The 15,967-nt window shown below is 48.4% G+C and overlaps 1 protein-coding gene across 4 annotated transcripts in view; it reads left to right on the top strand.

Moving 5' to 3' along the window:
• Nav1 (neuron navigator 1) overlaps positions 1-15,967 on the top strand; it is a 246,086-nt gene that overhangs the window by 208,783 nt on the left and 21,336 nt on the right. For 3 of the 4 annotated variants that reach the window (XM_034513255.2, XM_076941256.1, XM_034513257.3), the window contains 12 exons: positions 37-334; positions 1,276-1,966; positions 2,388-2,822; positions 3,333-3,374; positions 4,647-4,795; positions 6,357-6,527; positions 7,633-7,685; positions 8,455-8,478; positions 8,591-8,668; positions 11,948-12,031; positions 12,274-12,385; positions 15,579-15,700. In XM_034513255.2, coding sequence (XP_034369146.1) covers positions 37-334; positions 1,276-1,966; positions 2,388-2,822; positions 3,333-3,374; positions 4,647-4,795; positions 6,357-6,527; positions 7,633-7,685; positions 8,455-8,478; positions 8,591-8,668; positions 11,948-12,031; positions 12,274-12,385; positions 15,579-15,700 — 2,259 coding nt within the window. The remainder of the gene's footprint in view (positions 1-36; positions 335-1,275; positions 1,967-2,387; positions 2,823-3,332; positions 3,375-4,646; positions 4,796-6,356; positions 6,528-7,632; positions 7,686-8,454; positions 8,479-8,590; positions 8,669-11,947; positions 12,032-12,273; positions 12,386-15,578; positions 15,701-15,967) is intronic. The other variant, XM_076941255.1, reaches the window with a different exon arrangement.

The raw sequence follows: 15,967 nt of genomic DNA, 5'->3' as shown, positions 1-15,967 counted from the left end.
CAAAGCTGCTTACTCTGCCTTCCCTCTCTTCATTAGCTACGCACAGACTCAGAGAAGCGCTCCCTGGCGGAGAGTGGGCTCAACTGGTTCAGTGAGTCAGAGGAGAAGACCCCTAAGAAACTGGAGTACGACAGTGGCAGCCTGAAGATGGAGCCTGGGACTTCAAAGTGGCGGAGAGAGCGGCCGGAGAGCTGTGATGACTCGTCCAAGGGCGGAGAACTGAAAAAGCCCATCAGCCTGGGACACCCAGGCTCCTTGAAAAAGGGCAAGACCCCACCGGTGGCTGTCACCTCTCCCATCACTCACACGGCCCAGAGTGCCCTCAAAGTCGCAGGTGAGCTGCAACACAGGAGGGACAAGGGGGAAGACCTTTCTTGGATGGTGACAGCAAAGGTTTGCATAAATGCTTTAATGTACAGTAAGTATCCCTTCTGACCTCTAAGATAGTCCTGTGAGTTAGGAAAGATGGGTGTTACTATTTTACCAATGTGGGAAATGTCTCCAGTTAGCTGGCTGAGCTACAACCACACTGCTGATAAGACCAAAAGGAGGAGCCAGTGTACCCAGGAGCAGGTTTGACCTCCCTTCAAATGGCTCCCACTGGCTTCTTCTTTTCCTTCCCCATGGCATGACACTTCTTAGCGTCTCAAGGAGGTCCTCCTGAAGGAATATGTTAAGTGGCCACACAGAAAGAAGCACAGCCAGGCTTGGTGGCGCATGCCTTTAATGCCAGCACTCAAGAGGCAGAGGCAGACAGATCTCCGAGTTGGAGGCCATCTTGGTCTGCAGAGCGACTTCAAGGACAGTCAGGGTTACACAGGGAATCCATGTCTCTGAAACCTAAAATGCCAAACAATAAGAACAGAAGTTCGCAAGGCTTGCCCCGTGGGTGTCTTATAGCTTTAATCGATATTTCCCTCTGGTGTCTACACATTGCCTTGTCTGATGATTCATTTCGTCCCCTCCTTGTTCCTCCTTGACCAGTTATTAGACACACTTCCTTCTTGATCATTTTTGTGGTCGCCTCTGCCATTTTAACCAAAATAAACTGTCCTACAGAAAACAATAAAAAACAAACTAAATGAAAAGCCTACTTCCTCCCACAGGCCCTCTGGCAAGAAACTGTATCCGCTTATCCAATACCCGTTTGCCCATATTTAGGTCTCAAGATCTTTATAATATATAGACAATTGTTCCTTCTCCCCTAAAGAGAAGAAAAAGTGTTTTTAAAATATCATGATAGCAACCCCTCCTCTCTTTCCTGTGCTCTTTCAGGCAAGCCTGAAGGCAAAGCTACAGACAAGGGTAAGCTCGCAGTGAAGAACACTGGGCTACAGCGCTCCTCTTCCGATGCTGGCCGGGACCGTCTGAGCGACGCTAAGAAGCCCCCCTCTGGCATTGCTCGCCCCTCTACTTCAGGATCCTTTGGTTATAAGAAGCCTCCCCCTGCTACCGGCACAGCCACTGTCATGCAGACTGGTGGCTCAGCCACTCTCAGCAAGATCCAGAAGTCCTCAGGGATCCCTGTCAAGCCAGTGAACGGGCGCAAGACGAGTTTAGATGTGTCCAACAGTGTAGAACCTGGATTTCTCGCTCCTGGAGCACGGTCCAACATCCAGTATCGCAGCCTGCCCAGGCCAGCCAAGTCCAGTTCTATGAGTGTGACTGGGCGGGGTGGACCTCGGCCTGTTAGCAGCAGCATCGATCCCAGCCTCCTCAGCACCAAGCAGGGCGGCCTTACACCCTCCAGACTGAAGGAACCTTCCAAGGTCGCCAGTGGTCGGACCACTCCAGCCCCGGTCAATCAGACCGATCGGGAAAAGGAGAAGGCCAAAGCCAAGGCTGTGGTCCTGGACTCAGACAACATCTCCTTGAAGAGCATAGGCTCCCCAGAAAGCACTCCCAAGAACCAAGCCAGCCACCCTCCAGCCACCAAGTTAACAGAGCTGCCACCAACCCCTCTCAGGTACCCTCACTGGGCAGTGTCTTCTTCTTCTGTGTCTCCAGCATTTAACTAGATGTGGCATGGCTTGTCCGTTGTGTCTCTAGACCTTTATACGGATCCTTCCTCTCTCCTCTGTACTATCTCCATTTGAAAATTCAACTTGTTTCTACTGTCCCATGTTAGGGCTGACTTCAGTACCTGTGCGTGTGGTTTTGCTATGTTTATCTGCACGATCCCAAAATGCACATGTTGTCTCCCTTATAATGGGAGATGCCCCATTGTAAGTCAGGTGTTGAATCTCCTTCCGGTTGGTTTATCAGCAGCATCAGAGTAAACCTTTAGCTGAGTAGGAGGCCAGGAAACAAAGGGAACTAGAAAAAGATTGCCTGTTGCCCTGTAATTTGTTATTCTGAATATTGCATTTTGTCCTCACTCCTCTCAGGGCCACAGCTAAAAGCTTTGTCAAGCCACCCTCGATAGCCAATCTAGACAAAGTCAACTCCAACAGTCTGGATCTACCATCTTCCAGCGATACCCATGCTTCAAAGGTCCCAGATCTGCATGCTACGAGCTCATCAACTGGGGGCCCTCTTCCTTCTTGCTTCACCCCCAGCCCAGCACCCATCCTCAATATTAACTCAGCCAGCTTCTCCCAGGGCCTGGAGCTCATGAGTGGTTTCAGTGTCCCAAAGGAGACCCGCATGTACCCCAAACTCTCAGGCCTGCACAGGAGCATGGAGTCCCTCCAGATGCCAATGAGCCTGCCCAGTGCCTTCCCCAGCAGCACCCCCATCCCCACCCCACCTACTGCCCCATCAGAGGAAGACACAGAAGAGCTGCCCTGGAGTGGAAGCCCCAGGGCTGGACAATTGGACAGGTATGTGGTGGAGCCGGAGCTGAGCCTGCCTTAGACCCATGTGTCCATTCGCAGCTCCCTCTGCTGCCGTGTCGTGGTTTTTCATTCTTTTTTTCATATTTTAAATAATTGAATTCCTTTGAGAAATGTAGGGTGTTTTTCTTTTGGTCTCATCTTGGACACGAGGAAAGCTTTACAGATAGAACGACATCTCTGAAGTCTCCTAATTAGTTGTGTTTGTCTTCTAGCTTTGGCTTTCAAGAGCAAAATCGGTTGGTTCTATTACATCATCTCCTGGTTCTCACCTTCCACAGTGACCTTTTAAATGGCTAACTAGACCTTAACTCCTAACAGGAGGAAAACATTTAAAGTATTTTCCAAGTTCCGAGTCAAGAATTAGATTAGTGACCATCTTATTATTTTCATGTAGACTTTCATAGTTTGCTGTCCTATCCCTGGAGGACACACCCTTCAAAATTATGCTCCCAGGCTCCAAAAGGGGCTCACCTGCCTTTCTCTTTCTCTCTACAGCAACCAGCGGGATCGGAATACCCTCCCCAAGAAAGGGCTCAGGTAACCCTTAAATGTGTGGGGTTTTGTTTCGTTTTCCCTAACATATATATATTCAAGACTCTTAGCTTGTTTAAAAAAAATTCTAGGCCGGTGGTGGTGGTGGCGCACGCCTTTAATCCCAGCACTTGGGAGGCAGAGGCAGGCGGATTTCTGAGTTCAAGGCCAGCCTGGTCTACAGAGTGAGTTCCAGGACAGCCAGGACTACACAGAGAAACCCTGTCTCGAAAAACCAAAAAAAAAAAAAAAAAAAAAAAAAAAATTCTAGCTGGGTGATACACACCTTTAATCCTAAAATATGAGAGGCAGAGGCAATTGTGTTTGGATCTAAAAATAAATAAAATAAAATCCCAGCCCAACCTAACCCATGGCCCCCTGCATGAATTTAGTGGCGTTTTTAGACAATCATTTGTATGTGGTCCTAAAAAATGCCACCCAACCCCACTGCAAACTCACCATCAAGTATGTTACCTTTTATAGCAAGTGACACTCATTGGTGTCAGGGAAGAAGTGAATTTACATACAGGGTTTGTCTCTGTCTTAGGGTTTTTACTGCTGTGAAGAGACACCGTGACCACAGCAACTCTTGCCAAGGAAAACATTTAAGCAGGGCTGGCTTACAGTTCAGGTTTAGTGCATTAACCTCAAGGCAGAAAACATGTTGACATGCAGGAGAAGGAGCTGAGAGTTTAGCAGGCTGCAGAAACTAAGTGAGCCACGGTGGGCCTGGCTTGAGCATTTGAGACCTCAAAGCCCACCCCTAGTGACACACTTCCTCCAACATCATACCTACTCCACTAAGGCCACCTCCTAATAGTGCCACTCCCTGTGAGCCTCCAGGGGTCATTTCCATGCAGACCACCAGTCATCCTATGCTGTCACAGCCCTATGAACTGCCTCGATACAGTTCATCCCCTCACAGTGGACTTCTGAGGCCACTCACATAGGCAAGGGACAGGGAGTGTAGATCCTCCACTGTCAGATACCACTGACTTAGACAGATGGGGACATGTGTCCCCTGCCTGCACATGGCACCGTAGAGCCCTCCTTTGTGTTCGGAGGAATTTCTAAAGCCTTCATCCATCCTGTCCCCTCCAGGAGCTCTCATGGGACAATTCTGAATTGCCATCCCTTGCCCTTGACCAATCCTCCTTTTCCTTGCCCTCTTTCAAAGTCTCCTTCCATCTCTAGCCTAGCTTAGTCATCCGTGCACACACTAAGCCTCTGATGTCACTTTGTAGCAGCCCCAACCAAGTCCCTCTGCTACTTCCTCAGGTACCAGCTTCAGTCCCAGGAGGAGACCAAGGAGAGGCGGCACTCCCACACTGTCAGTGGACTTCCAGAATCTGACGACCAGGCAGAGCTGCCATCCCCGCCTGCGCTCTCCATGTCCTTGAGTGCAAAGGGCCAGCTTACCAACATAGGTCAGTGTCTGCGGTCATTCACTGTGGCAAGAGATGAGGCAGCAAAACAGCTAGGCATGTTTGGCTCCAGTTGTAGTGGGTTGCTTCATGGTGCCTCGGTTTACCAACCCAAACTAAAGATGAAGGCAAAGTGTTCCAAGGTCTTAAAGTGAAAGGTTGTCCCTGAGCACAGATGTAGGGTCCTGATGGCATCAGGATCTGAATGACAACCAGGGAAATCCATAAACTAAGGCCCCGAGCTTAAGAAAGTTGATCCATGCACAGTACTGCCGTGGGCAGCTGCTGGGAGCGCAATCCCAACCTATGGGTTTGGTGAGCAGAAGACAGACAAGAGTTGTTGATGGCAGAGTGAAGTCTCCAGAAAAGAAAAGTCCAGATTCACCAACTGCTCTGGCTGAGCCAGAGCCATCTCAGCCCTAAAGGCAGGCTGACTAAGACATGTTCTAGACACACCACACCCTCTTTAAAGCCTTTGGAGAAGAAAAGGCTGGGAGAGAAGGAAGTGGCTCTGTGACTCAGAACCGGGATGGGGAGGAGGGGCTGGCTCCAGCTCAGATGCACATCAGCCCTGGTTCTGGGAAGCACTGTGCCAGGACGGGTTTAATAGGAATCTCTTTAGAACAAGTCTGGAATAGACCTGTCGTTTGCTTGCTGTATCTCTAAACTCATCTCTCCTCTCAGCTGAGTGGGGGGAAAAAAGCAGTTCTTTTTCAACCAGGACTTGTAACATCTCTCTGTGCAGGGGCTGTGGGGAATTTGAGGAAAACTAGGAATGGGGGTCCTTTGTGCCTAAGGAAGAGTCATCTGGCTTCTGTGGGCTTATCAGCCTGTTTTCTATCTCCATTGAAGGCCAAACAAGAGGAAAAGCCAATCATGCTGTAGAATGAGGGACTGAGTTACAAACAGTAACCATCTTATGTGTTTACAAGGGCCAAGACAGAGGGGTGAATTCTTCTTCCCAGGTCTTTATAGGCAGGGAGGGCGCGCATCCATATACCTGTATGGAGGTAAGAGGTCGGACAGGGGAGTGCCACAAGGATATGAACCTTGAAAGGCAACCATCTAGCAAGGGAACCGTGGGGCTGGCCTCTGCGGTTGACAGATTTCACAGCTGTGCATTCCGCAGCCTCTCTGAAGCTTGTTCTGTTTCCTCATTTGGGTCTGAGTGCTGAGTCCACCCCTTAAGACAGCTTGTGTTTTCGAGAACCACACCACCTCATTTTCATCAGCACATCCTGGTGATGTGAAGGTTTCGGGAAAGTGGCCAGGCCCCCAGCCTAACCTTCAAAAGCAACAACTCCAAGGCAGGCAGCATTAAAGAAAGATCCTTACTACAGACCATGGAGTCCTTCTCCACTAGGGCCCAACCTTCCCTGGAGGGGGCCGTTCCTAACCTCCAGCTGCTTGCACATCCCACGGCCCCACCTACTGCTCCTTCCTCCCCTCCCCTCTTCCCATTTGCCTCCTGCTGTGTCCCCACAAGGGACCAGAGAGCTGATGACCCTGCCTCTTCTCCTGCCTCCCCCTCCCACACCCTTCCCCCTCCCCTCTGTCCTTCCAGTGAGTCCCACTGCGGCCACCACGCCGAGAATCACCCGCTCCAACAGCATCCCCACCCACGAAGCGGCCTTCGAGCTGTACAGCGGCTCCCAAATGGGGAGCACCCTGTCCCTGGCCGAGAGACCCAAGGGAATGATTCGGTCAGGATCCTTCCGAGATCCCACGGATGATGGTGAGACTTCGTGCTAGCGCGGTTCACGCTCATTCCAGCTCTGCTGGATCCCCTCACCCACTGCCACCTCCACTGCCACCACCACACATACACATAATTCACAGCACATCAACCTGGGCCATTTCAGTTCTGTCTTCCCATAACTTTGAAGGGTCTGGGGGCCCAGAAACCTTGGGTGGCACCACCTAGCACTGGGGTCTGGGGACGGAGCATCTACCACTGGGGCCCAGGGAAGGGAAATCGAGATTTGGAAGGGTTGGATGTAACTCCTCAGGTGCTCTGAGACTAGAGCTGTCCTCCTGGTTCTAAGAGTGGCCTTTCTTCCCCACAGTCTTTCAGAAGAGATAACGGAGACAAAAAACAAAAACAAACAAACAGACAAAAAAACCCAAAAACAAAAGAAAAAAAAAAAAAAAACGGTAGCTCTTAAATACAGACAAACAACTAGGCATCTCAGCCCTCTTTCTAGAATGCTCCAAAGACTAGCTCCCAGGCCGGCCCTGGGATTGTTAGTGGTAATCTGGGTGTTAACATAAGACCAGGCCATGGGGTTCATGAGACCTCCATTATTATTCTCAGGACTCATCCCTGATACGTGTGGGTTCTGCTGTATTCGCTATTTAATTTTTTTTTTCTCCCACCTGAGTGGTCCACAGGCTCCCAGGCTAGCACTGCTAGGTTGAGAAGAGGAGGCACAAGCAGAATTGTAGTACTGGTTCTGAGCAGCTCTGACAAGAAACTCCTCCCTTTCTACAGCTTAAAGCACTTTCTTGGCTGAGCAGACCAGATGCTGACCCATGAAAATCTCCTTTCCCTCTCTCTGGACCCCCATGCTCCTCAGGGAGGCAGAGCCAGGGACCACCAAAGCCCAGGCTGTCAGAGAAAAGAAATAGATGAAAGAGGAGGCAGTCTCTGTTCAGGACCATGTCCTCGGATTCCCGCCTGCTGTGGGCTGTTGGGATATGAGCAGGTGCCCTATGTTGTTCTCTCTGTCTGCTCCAGATGCCCTCCAGAGTCTGAGTCCAAACTCCTGCTTTAGGCTCCTCCCAGGAACTTCTGGGTCCTGAATGCCCTGCTAACCTTCTGTGTTCTCTTTCTCTTTCAGTTCATGGCTCGGTGCTGTCTCTGGCCTCCAGTGCCTCTTCCACCTACTCCTCAGTAAGACCATCAATGTCCCTTCCCTGTGAGCCCCGCCCCCTACCATTCCACATTCCCTTGGACCTCCTTTGGTCGGGTAAACTGGATGGGGATGGGTAACTACCATCTCTGCACTCGCTGGCCACGGGAGTAGGCATAGGGGGCGGCACCTAGAGCTTGAAACACTCAGATGAGTGTCTTGGGTCCTCTGTGTTCTTTCTGGCCTTGCCACCAACTCCCAAGCAACTATGGTGGGTTTTTTTCCCCCTCTTTCGAAAAATGAAGATCTCCTTGTTACAGCCATGGGAAGTGGGAAGTGTTTCTAGTACCTGAGATGAATATATTCCCAAGACTCTAGAGACCCCAGTAATGTACAGAATTGACCAAATGTCTACCGTGGGGAACCACGAACAGCATTTGGCTTCCAGATATCTTTTGACTCATAGGTTTGTTTGGACCTTAATTCTTTACCCCTTCAAGGTGCTATCAGTCAAAGTTTGTTTTCAGACCAGCTGGCTCGGTCTGAACCATTCTCTCACCTTCTTGGCTATGATAAGGTTGGCTAAAGATAAGCACCAGAGAGGAGCCTGTTATTTAAACCTTAATGTAGCTCTGAGGAGCCAGGGCCTAGAGACAGGGGACTCACCTCTTTGCATCTGTCAATCACACTTCTTCCGGTCTCTGCCCTGACATATGGGCCTGGCTTCTGCACCGCCATAGTAACCACCTGCTTTTTCTGTCTCTCTCTCTCTCTCTCTCTCTCTCTCTCCTTCTGTGCCCACTTCTTCAGGCTGAGGAGAGGATGCAATCTGAGGTAGGATACAAAGCCTTTGTCTCTGCTTCTTTAACACCACCGTACACTCCATTTTCCTTCTAAATAATCTACCTCTGCCATCAGTAGTTTGCCTCTCTCTTCCTTTTTGCAGCAAATTCGGAAGCTTCGTAGGGAACTGGAATCATCCCAGGAAAAAGTGGCCACCTTGACATCTCAGCTGTCTGCCAATGTGAGTACCTGAAGGAGGATGAGACCTGCCTCTAGTTAAACAAGGCAATGGGGGAAAGTGGTCTGACTGAGTCCGCCCTGGCCTTAGACCTCTAGGGAGCAGGTTTTAGTCACATTTCTACAACAGAAGATTCGGGGACTGTGTGTCGCTTTTTCTGAGCCCTAAGAACCGTTTTTCCCCACCTTAATTAATTGGTATGGATGAGTTGGTGTTTGGTAACCTCTGATCCTCCTAAAGAAAGCAGAGACCAGTGGTTCTGCAGGGAGGCAGAAACAACCTTGCCATTGGCCATGGGCAAAAATAGCAATGCGTTTTAATTACTAAGGCCTGAATCCTATCTACTGCCCTAGGGTGTGCTTTCCTCTTTATTGATGCTACACAGCTGAACAGGCTCAGAGCCGGTTATTAGAATTCTGTCTGGTGACCATGGGGCCGCTCAAGCCCAACTCCACCCATTCTAGCTACCTGTGTGGTTCACGGTTGGCTCTGCCTCGATTCTGATGTTGATCCGATCTGAGCTTCAGCTTTGGACCCAACATCCTTCATTTCTGCATTTAACCCACCTCCGTCTGTCCACTTAGAATGACTGCCTTCCTCCAGACCTTAGTTTTTCTGTTCTGAGAGATGAGGAGGAATGGAGCTACCTCATCTAACTCGACTGTGAGCAGTTCCTCTCCTGTGACCAAATTGTAAAACAGAGAACACAAGAGCCATTTTCTCCCAAAATTGTAAACAGCAGCTGAGCTGGGTGTCCAAGAGCTTTCCAAGTGTTTGCACAAAAACAACCACGTCTGTGGTTTCCGAGGTACTTTCTTCTCTTCTCTCTTCCCTTCCTCTCTGGGGAACTCAGCTGGCAGGCCTGAGGCCTATCACTTGGAATCAGGTAGAATGCTCACCAAGATTTTGCATGTTTCCAGTGTACTTTAGCAACACAGCTCTCAACCACACTGGCTGTCGTCTTTATTCTTTCTCCCAAATCCTCAGTTCATAAGTCCTGTACTGACTGGTTTGCTTGAAGCTTGTATCAAGCTCCAAACTCTCTGGGACCAAAAGAATTATAACAGAAACAAGAACCGTCCTGTACCACGCCCATCAAGGCTAGTGGCCTAGGTCATGTCCTGCACGCCCTAGGAAATTCATGTCTGGGAGATGTTGAAGGGGAGAGGCGCCAGGGAGGTGGAGAACAGCCAGGGGGCCGGAGGACATTATTATGCCTGATTCACTTACACTGCAATCTGTCAGCCATAGTGGCTGTCAAGGCTGGGCTAGTTCCAGAAAATGAATTTAGAGGGTAAATTTTCTTAGAACGGCAAGTTCCATTTGGCCAAGAGAAAACAAACTAAACACCCAGGTCTGGCGGGTTCTGGATCTAGAGTCAGGATTTTGCCAAGGGTCCTAACTCTTCCCTTCAGCGGGAGATGTGATGCCAGACCCCAGAGCTCTGCTTGGGATTCCTGATGTTGAACCAAACTTACGCCATGTTGGTTGGAACAGCAGCCAAGCTGCTGAAGATGGCATCCTTTGGCCAGGAAAAGGCCCTGATAACTGTATTGCCTCCAATGCTAAAGTCTCTGCAAAAGGACCACTTGGCCTAAAGTTCTACAGGCACCCTTATCTGTGATTGGCATTAGAGCAAGGTTCCATGGAGCAAAAGAGAAGTAGGAAAGGAGAGAGAGGAAAGCTTAGTTCCTCAGAGGGGGAGATGTGCATGTAGAAATGTATTAAGAGACCAGGGGCACTGTGGGCTCTGAGTAGATTTCCAGAGACTATAAGCTACCTGCCAACAGCATACGATGGTATAGTTAGAAGTAAACAAGATTGAAATTAAGAAGACAGGAGGTGGGGGCTGAAGCGATGGCCTGGTGCTTAAGAGCACTGGCTGCTCTTCCAGGGAGCCTGAGTTCAGTTCCCAGCATCCGTGTACTGGCTCACAACTATCTGTAACTTTAGTCCTAGAGGAACCAGCGCCCTCTTCTGGCCCCCATCAGGCATGCACATGGTGCACAGATACACATGCAGGTAAAACACCCAGGCAAAAATAGCATTTAAGATTGAGAAAATTGAGGGGGTGGGGAAGAGGGAGAGAGAGGGAGGAGAGAGCGCAGAAGGTGAGAGTTCAGCCTGAGCGGGCAAGCTCAAAATCCCAAGTCCTTGAGAGGGTGCAGCAGTAGGAAGGTCACAAGTTCAAGACTGTTGAAAATAGTGAGTTCAAAGCCAGCCTGAGTAACTTAGTGAAATCTTCTCTTAAATTTTGAAAAAAGACAGAAGGTGAAAGAAAGCTGCTTAAAGAAAGATGGTCAGATCATGACATGTATTTGCCTAAGAGCCCAGGACTCAGCAGACTTACAGGAAACATGGAAGATACTGCCTCTGGCCTTGTAGGCTCCAAGGCACTGGTGAAATTGGACTTGGTGATCAGAGAGGACAGGTAATAGGAGGCAGGGAGGGTGTTGCAGACACCACAGGGACTGTGTGAATGACCTGCCCAAAGCCTTCCGCTTCTTGTTACCCTTACCATTTGCTGCAGTGCTATCACTGGGGCTGTTTGTCCATCCTTGAGTGGTCCCCTTTCTGCTCCTGTACCCCTTTCCCTTCACCTTTCCTGTTCCCTTTGCTGCTAGGAGATAGCTGGAGGTCCAACCACTAGGAAGGAACCCTTCCCTAGCCTACCTACCCAGATACGGAGTTCCCACAGGATCCTGCACCCTTTCCAATGTAGCCCTGACCCCTAGTGGCCAAAGTGGGGAATGCCCTGAAGTGGTTTGCACAGCTACTGGCATCCCTTCCGGCCCTGCCTGAGACAAGGCATTATATTCCAAATCCAGGATAAGATAAGAATGGAAAGCCATCTAGTTGCAAAGGCAGAAGAGATAAACCAAATGGATCCTACTGGAAGGTTATTTTGTACCATGAGAGCTGGCCCTATGTGGTGGAGTTAAACCAAAAGCTGTAAGACTGTTTCCAGAGGCTGTTGCCCTCCCATCAAGCCCACTACATAAAACAGGGAGGGACTTTACCACCGCTGATTTCCCCAGAAGCTCTAAAAACCTGCCCCACCCTCTATACTCTGTTATTCAAGAATCTGGTTCTCACCAGAAAACCTATCTGATTCCACCTTGTCTGCCCACGGAAATCAAGACATTAAAACCACCCAGAGTTTTGTTTGCATTGGTCGGCCAGCCCTGAGATGTGGAAAATCTGTTTAACTACTCCTGTACCAACCATCTCCTCTTCTGCAGCTGCAAGAGCCTTAAGTTCTTCTTTGTACATTTGTGTCAGGCTAACCTAGTGGCTGCTTTCGAGCAGAGCCTGGTGAATATGACATCCCGCCTGCGACACCTGGCAGAGACGGCCGAGGAGAAGGTAAGAGGCCCAGGGTGGTGAATTCTAAACCCACTAGCCAGGGCTGCCTCTTCCACTGTATTGTCATAGCCATTTGCTCACTGCTGGTAAGAACAGGCCTGGTTCTCAGCCTGCCTGACAGTAGTGTCCGTGCTCCTCAGTCCCGTTTCCTCCTTTCCTGTTGACAGCAGTACAATCCCATGCCCAGTTCCCTGTAAGTATTTCTGCTGAGCATCTAACAACACAACCATCATTTCCTTTAGGACACTGAGCTGTTGGATTTGCGAGAAACAATAGACTTCCTGAAGAAAAAGAATTCTGAGGCCCAGGCAGTTATTCAGGGAGCACTGAATGCCTCAGAAGCCACACCCAAAGGTAGGATATCAGCCAGAGAGCGAATGGAATTGAAAAAGAATAGGAGTGGGTGGAAGGAAGGTGGTTCTAGGGCCCACAACATGCCAACTTTCATATCTACTTTCTAGAACGTGAGGGTCCTTAGGTACTCTTCAGTGCAATGTCTGGATGCCCGCTGAGGGGTGTCTGGAACATGACCCCATAACTCCTGAGGATGAGGGCAAGCAGAGGAGGCCTGTAATCTCCACAGGCCTGCTACCCTCTCCTCAGCCTTTAGACCAGAGCCAAAGACCAGTCAAAGGTGTCTCAATGGGGCCACACCATGTAGCGCCGATTAGCCTGGCACTCAACCACATTGCTGGCCCCATCTCCCAAGTGCTGCCATTGTGTGTGTGTGTGTGTGTGTGTGTGCACGCGCGCGTGCGCCACCAGGCCCAGCTCAAAACTGTTCTTTTTTTGTTTGTTTTTAAATTTTTACTTAATTTTTTGAAAGTTTTGAATAAGTACATATCCTATGTTAAATATTTTATCCCTCTGCCTTCTCCTTTCCCCTTTCTCAGCCCTCTCTCTTCCTGTTACACCTACCCTCCCTCCCCTAGGGAGGCTTAGTTCTGCCGTCCTGACACATACATGCCACATACTTCTGTGTATCCCTGTACAAATCTAGGCACAAATGAGACAAAGTGTGATACTTTCTTTCTGAGGATGACAGAAAAATTAAATCTTAAGTAAAGGCAGTTTCAGAATAGCACAGCTATAAGGCATGTCTACACACCAGTGCAAGATTTTGCTTGATCATCATTCCTCCAAGGAGCAGTCAGCCTGCAGTTCAGATGGGATGGTGAGAAACTCTAGAGGTCCATGCGCTCTGTGGCAAGAGAGCCTTGCTGCTCAGCCTGGTTACCCGGCTGTTACTATAAGATCCACGTTTTCCTCCTCACTGTTTGAGCTTTACAATGAGTTCATTCTGGTGCTTATGCAATCTCAGTTATACTCTCGTTCTGTGTTGGTCCTGTCGTGGCTTGGACTCTCCACATTCTTTCCTGGAATACTGTAGTAATTCTCTAGCTGGTTCCGAGTGTGCTCCCGTCTCTCCCTTCCCTGCCCCCAGAGTAACCTCATTGTCCCGTTCACATCAGAATGCATTCCAATTCAAATGGGAGCTAGTTTTTAGATTTAAAAAAAAAAAAAAAAAAAAGAATTTGGTTAATTTTCCTTGGTCTGATAATGCTGTTGTGAGCAAATAACCATATTCACAGGAGATTTATCTTTAGGTACTATTTTCAAACTGCGTGAGAGAGTGGGGAGGGAACAGGTGTAATAAAGTATTCACTGTGGTTGAACTAGACAGAGGGCATCTGGGTAGGCGTTTCCTGTGTTGTAACTTTTCTCTTGTATTTGAAACATTTCAGAAAGGCAGGTTACAAGAGGAAACAATGTATCCCCGGCCCTTTAGAGTTGCACAGCGGCGTCCTCCTTCTCAAAAGTGTGCCTTTCTTTTTAGCCCCATCGTCTGTCATTTCCTCTTGCATCCATCCAATATTCCATCTATAAAGAACCCTGCCACATGGTGGGCACTTTCCCACCTGTCCTCACGTATTACAGATAACAACCTAACAAGCATATTTTATAACAAGGAGAATAATTCAATCCATTACCGCAGGTAATATCTGCGATATTCAGCTATTTCCAAATTCCCAAATGAACTTTGCCCTTGAAATCGTACCTTTTCTTTTTGTTTTGTTTTGTTTTATTTTGTTTTTGGAGACAGGGTTTCTCTGTATAGCCGTGGCTGTTCTGGAACCCACTCTGTAGACCAGGCTAGCCTCAAACTCAGAAATTCACCTGCCTCTGCCTCCAAGTGCTGGGATTAAAGGCATGAGCCACCACTGCCCGGCTGATCGTATCTTTTCTCAATGAGTACATTATGACTTTCTGCTGGGAATGTTCACCTTTGTTCATGTTGATCAAGAAGCAACTTCACAAGGAGGACTTCTAGAAGCTTCACTAGAGCTAGTGCTTAAACATTGATGCTCAGATGTATTTTAATTATAAATAGGCAATACATTTACATGGTACAAAACTCAAGATGCATATTTTTTAACTTAATAGATGAACTCACAGCTATTGAAAGCTCTCAATGCTAGTCAAATACTTGCTCCTTTTTTTTTTTTTTTTTTAAACTTGTGAGGGGGCTTGAACCCAGGATGTCTGCACAGACCTTTCTTCAGCCCTAAATACTTTTCTCAGTGTTTACATCTGAAATATCCCTGTTCTTTCAATATTCAGACATCTCCTCTGTTGGCCCTTTTACATCCCTCTCCACCTTTTAAAAGAAGAGTGGTCCATTTTTCTTGCTATTACAAACCTCAGAGAATTTTAGTTTTCTGCCTATCAGATGACAAAGTAAAACTCAGTCAAGTTAAACAAATGCAAGGCACAAGGCTGCTCATACTTGACCTTGAGCCAAAAGACAGACAATTCTTGCTGGAAGGTCATCAAAATATTCTAGGGCATGGACCAAGAGCACCACATGCCACAAGTTCAGAGCCAGCCTGGGCTACAGAGGCAGTTATAGGTCAACCTGTGCTATAGAATAAGATTCAATCTTAAGAAACAACAAAACAAAAACAGATACAGTGCCTCATACATGTAATCCCAGCACGTGGGAGGCAAGGCAGGAGGAGTGTCACAAGTTCAAGACCAACCTGGTGTACATAGTTGGACTCTTCTAAATCACAGTTAGATAAACAGATGGAGGATGTCTACATAAAAGTGTTCAGGGCCAGGTTTTTTTACAACTAGCCAGTCTGAGTTCCTTACAAAATCCTTCTATTTCTTCTACTAAACTCGGGTTTCTTTTTGTTGTGGTTTTGCTTTTGTTTTATTTTTGCTTTTGACAGGGTCTTGCTATATAACCCAGACTAGCCCAGAACTCAGAATCTTCCCAAGTGTTGGGCGCCATCATACCCAAGTTAGACTGACAGCTTCTTGAGAATAGGATTTCTTCTTTTATCAGAGTTGCATTTTCTTCTATATTGGAGCATAACTGTAACTCTATAAATGTTCATTGAATGAATAATCCACCAAATTAGTGTATACCTAGAAGTTGGTGGGTCCCCCCTCCCTATTACCTGCTGCAGTTAGACTTTCCTTAAGCCTCACATCTTCTCTAAATCTAGTTCTGTGTTTGTCCCTCTTGTCTGGCCAACAGAACTCCGGATCAAGAGACAGAATTCCTCAGACAGCATCTCCAGCCTCAACAGCATCACCAGCCATTCCAGCATCGGCAGCAGCAAGGATGCTGATGCCAAGAAGAAGAAGAAGAAGAGTTGGGTAGGTAAAGGCTTGGGGACTGGCCCGTGCTAGGAGTCATTCACCCCATTGCAGGGAACTGACCCTTTCAGGATCAGCCAAGATGCCAGTGTTGTGACATCTGCTGGGGACAAAATCTGCTAAGTTCCCATTCCTCTAACCATTGTCTACTCCCCTACCACCACGCTGCACCACACTCCCCACACCACCACTGTCCCTGCAGCCTTTATACATGTCTGCTATCCTGGGGCGCTACCTACTGATGAGGTCAAGTGTATTTGGCCACAG

The sequence above is a fragment of the Arvicanthis niloticus genome, chromosome 10 (assembly GCF_011762505.2).
Source record: "Arvicanthis niloticus isolate mArvNil1 chromosome 10, mArvNil1.pat.X, whole genome shotgun sequence".
Taxonomy (NCBI): domain Eukaryota; kingdom Metazoa; phylum Chordata; class Mammalia; order Rodentia; family Muridae; genus Arvicanthis; species Arvicanthis niloticus.
This window is presented reverse-complemented; position numbering and strand designations above follow the sequence as displayed.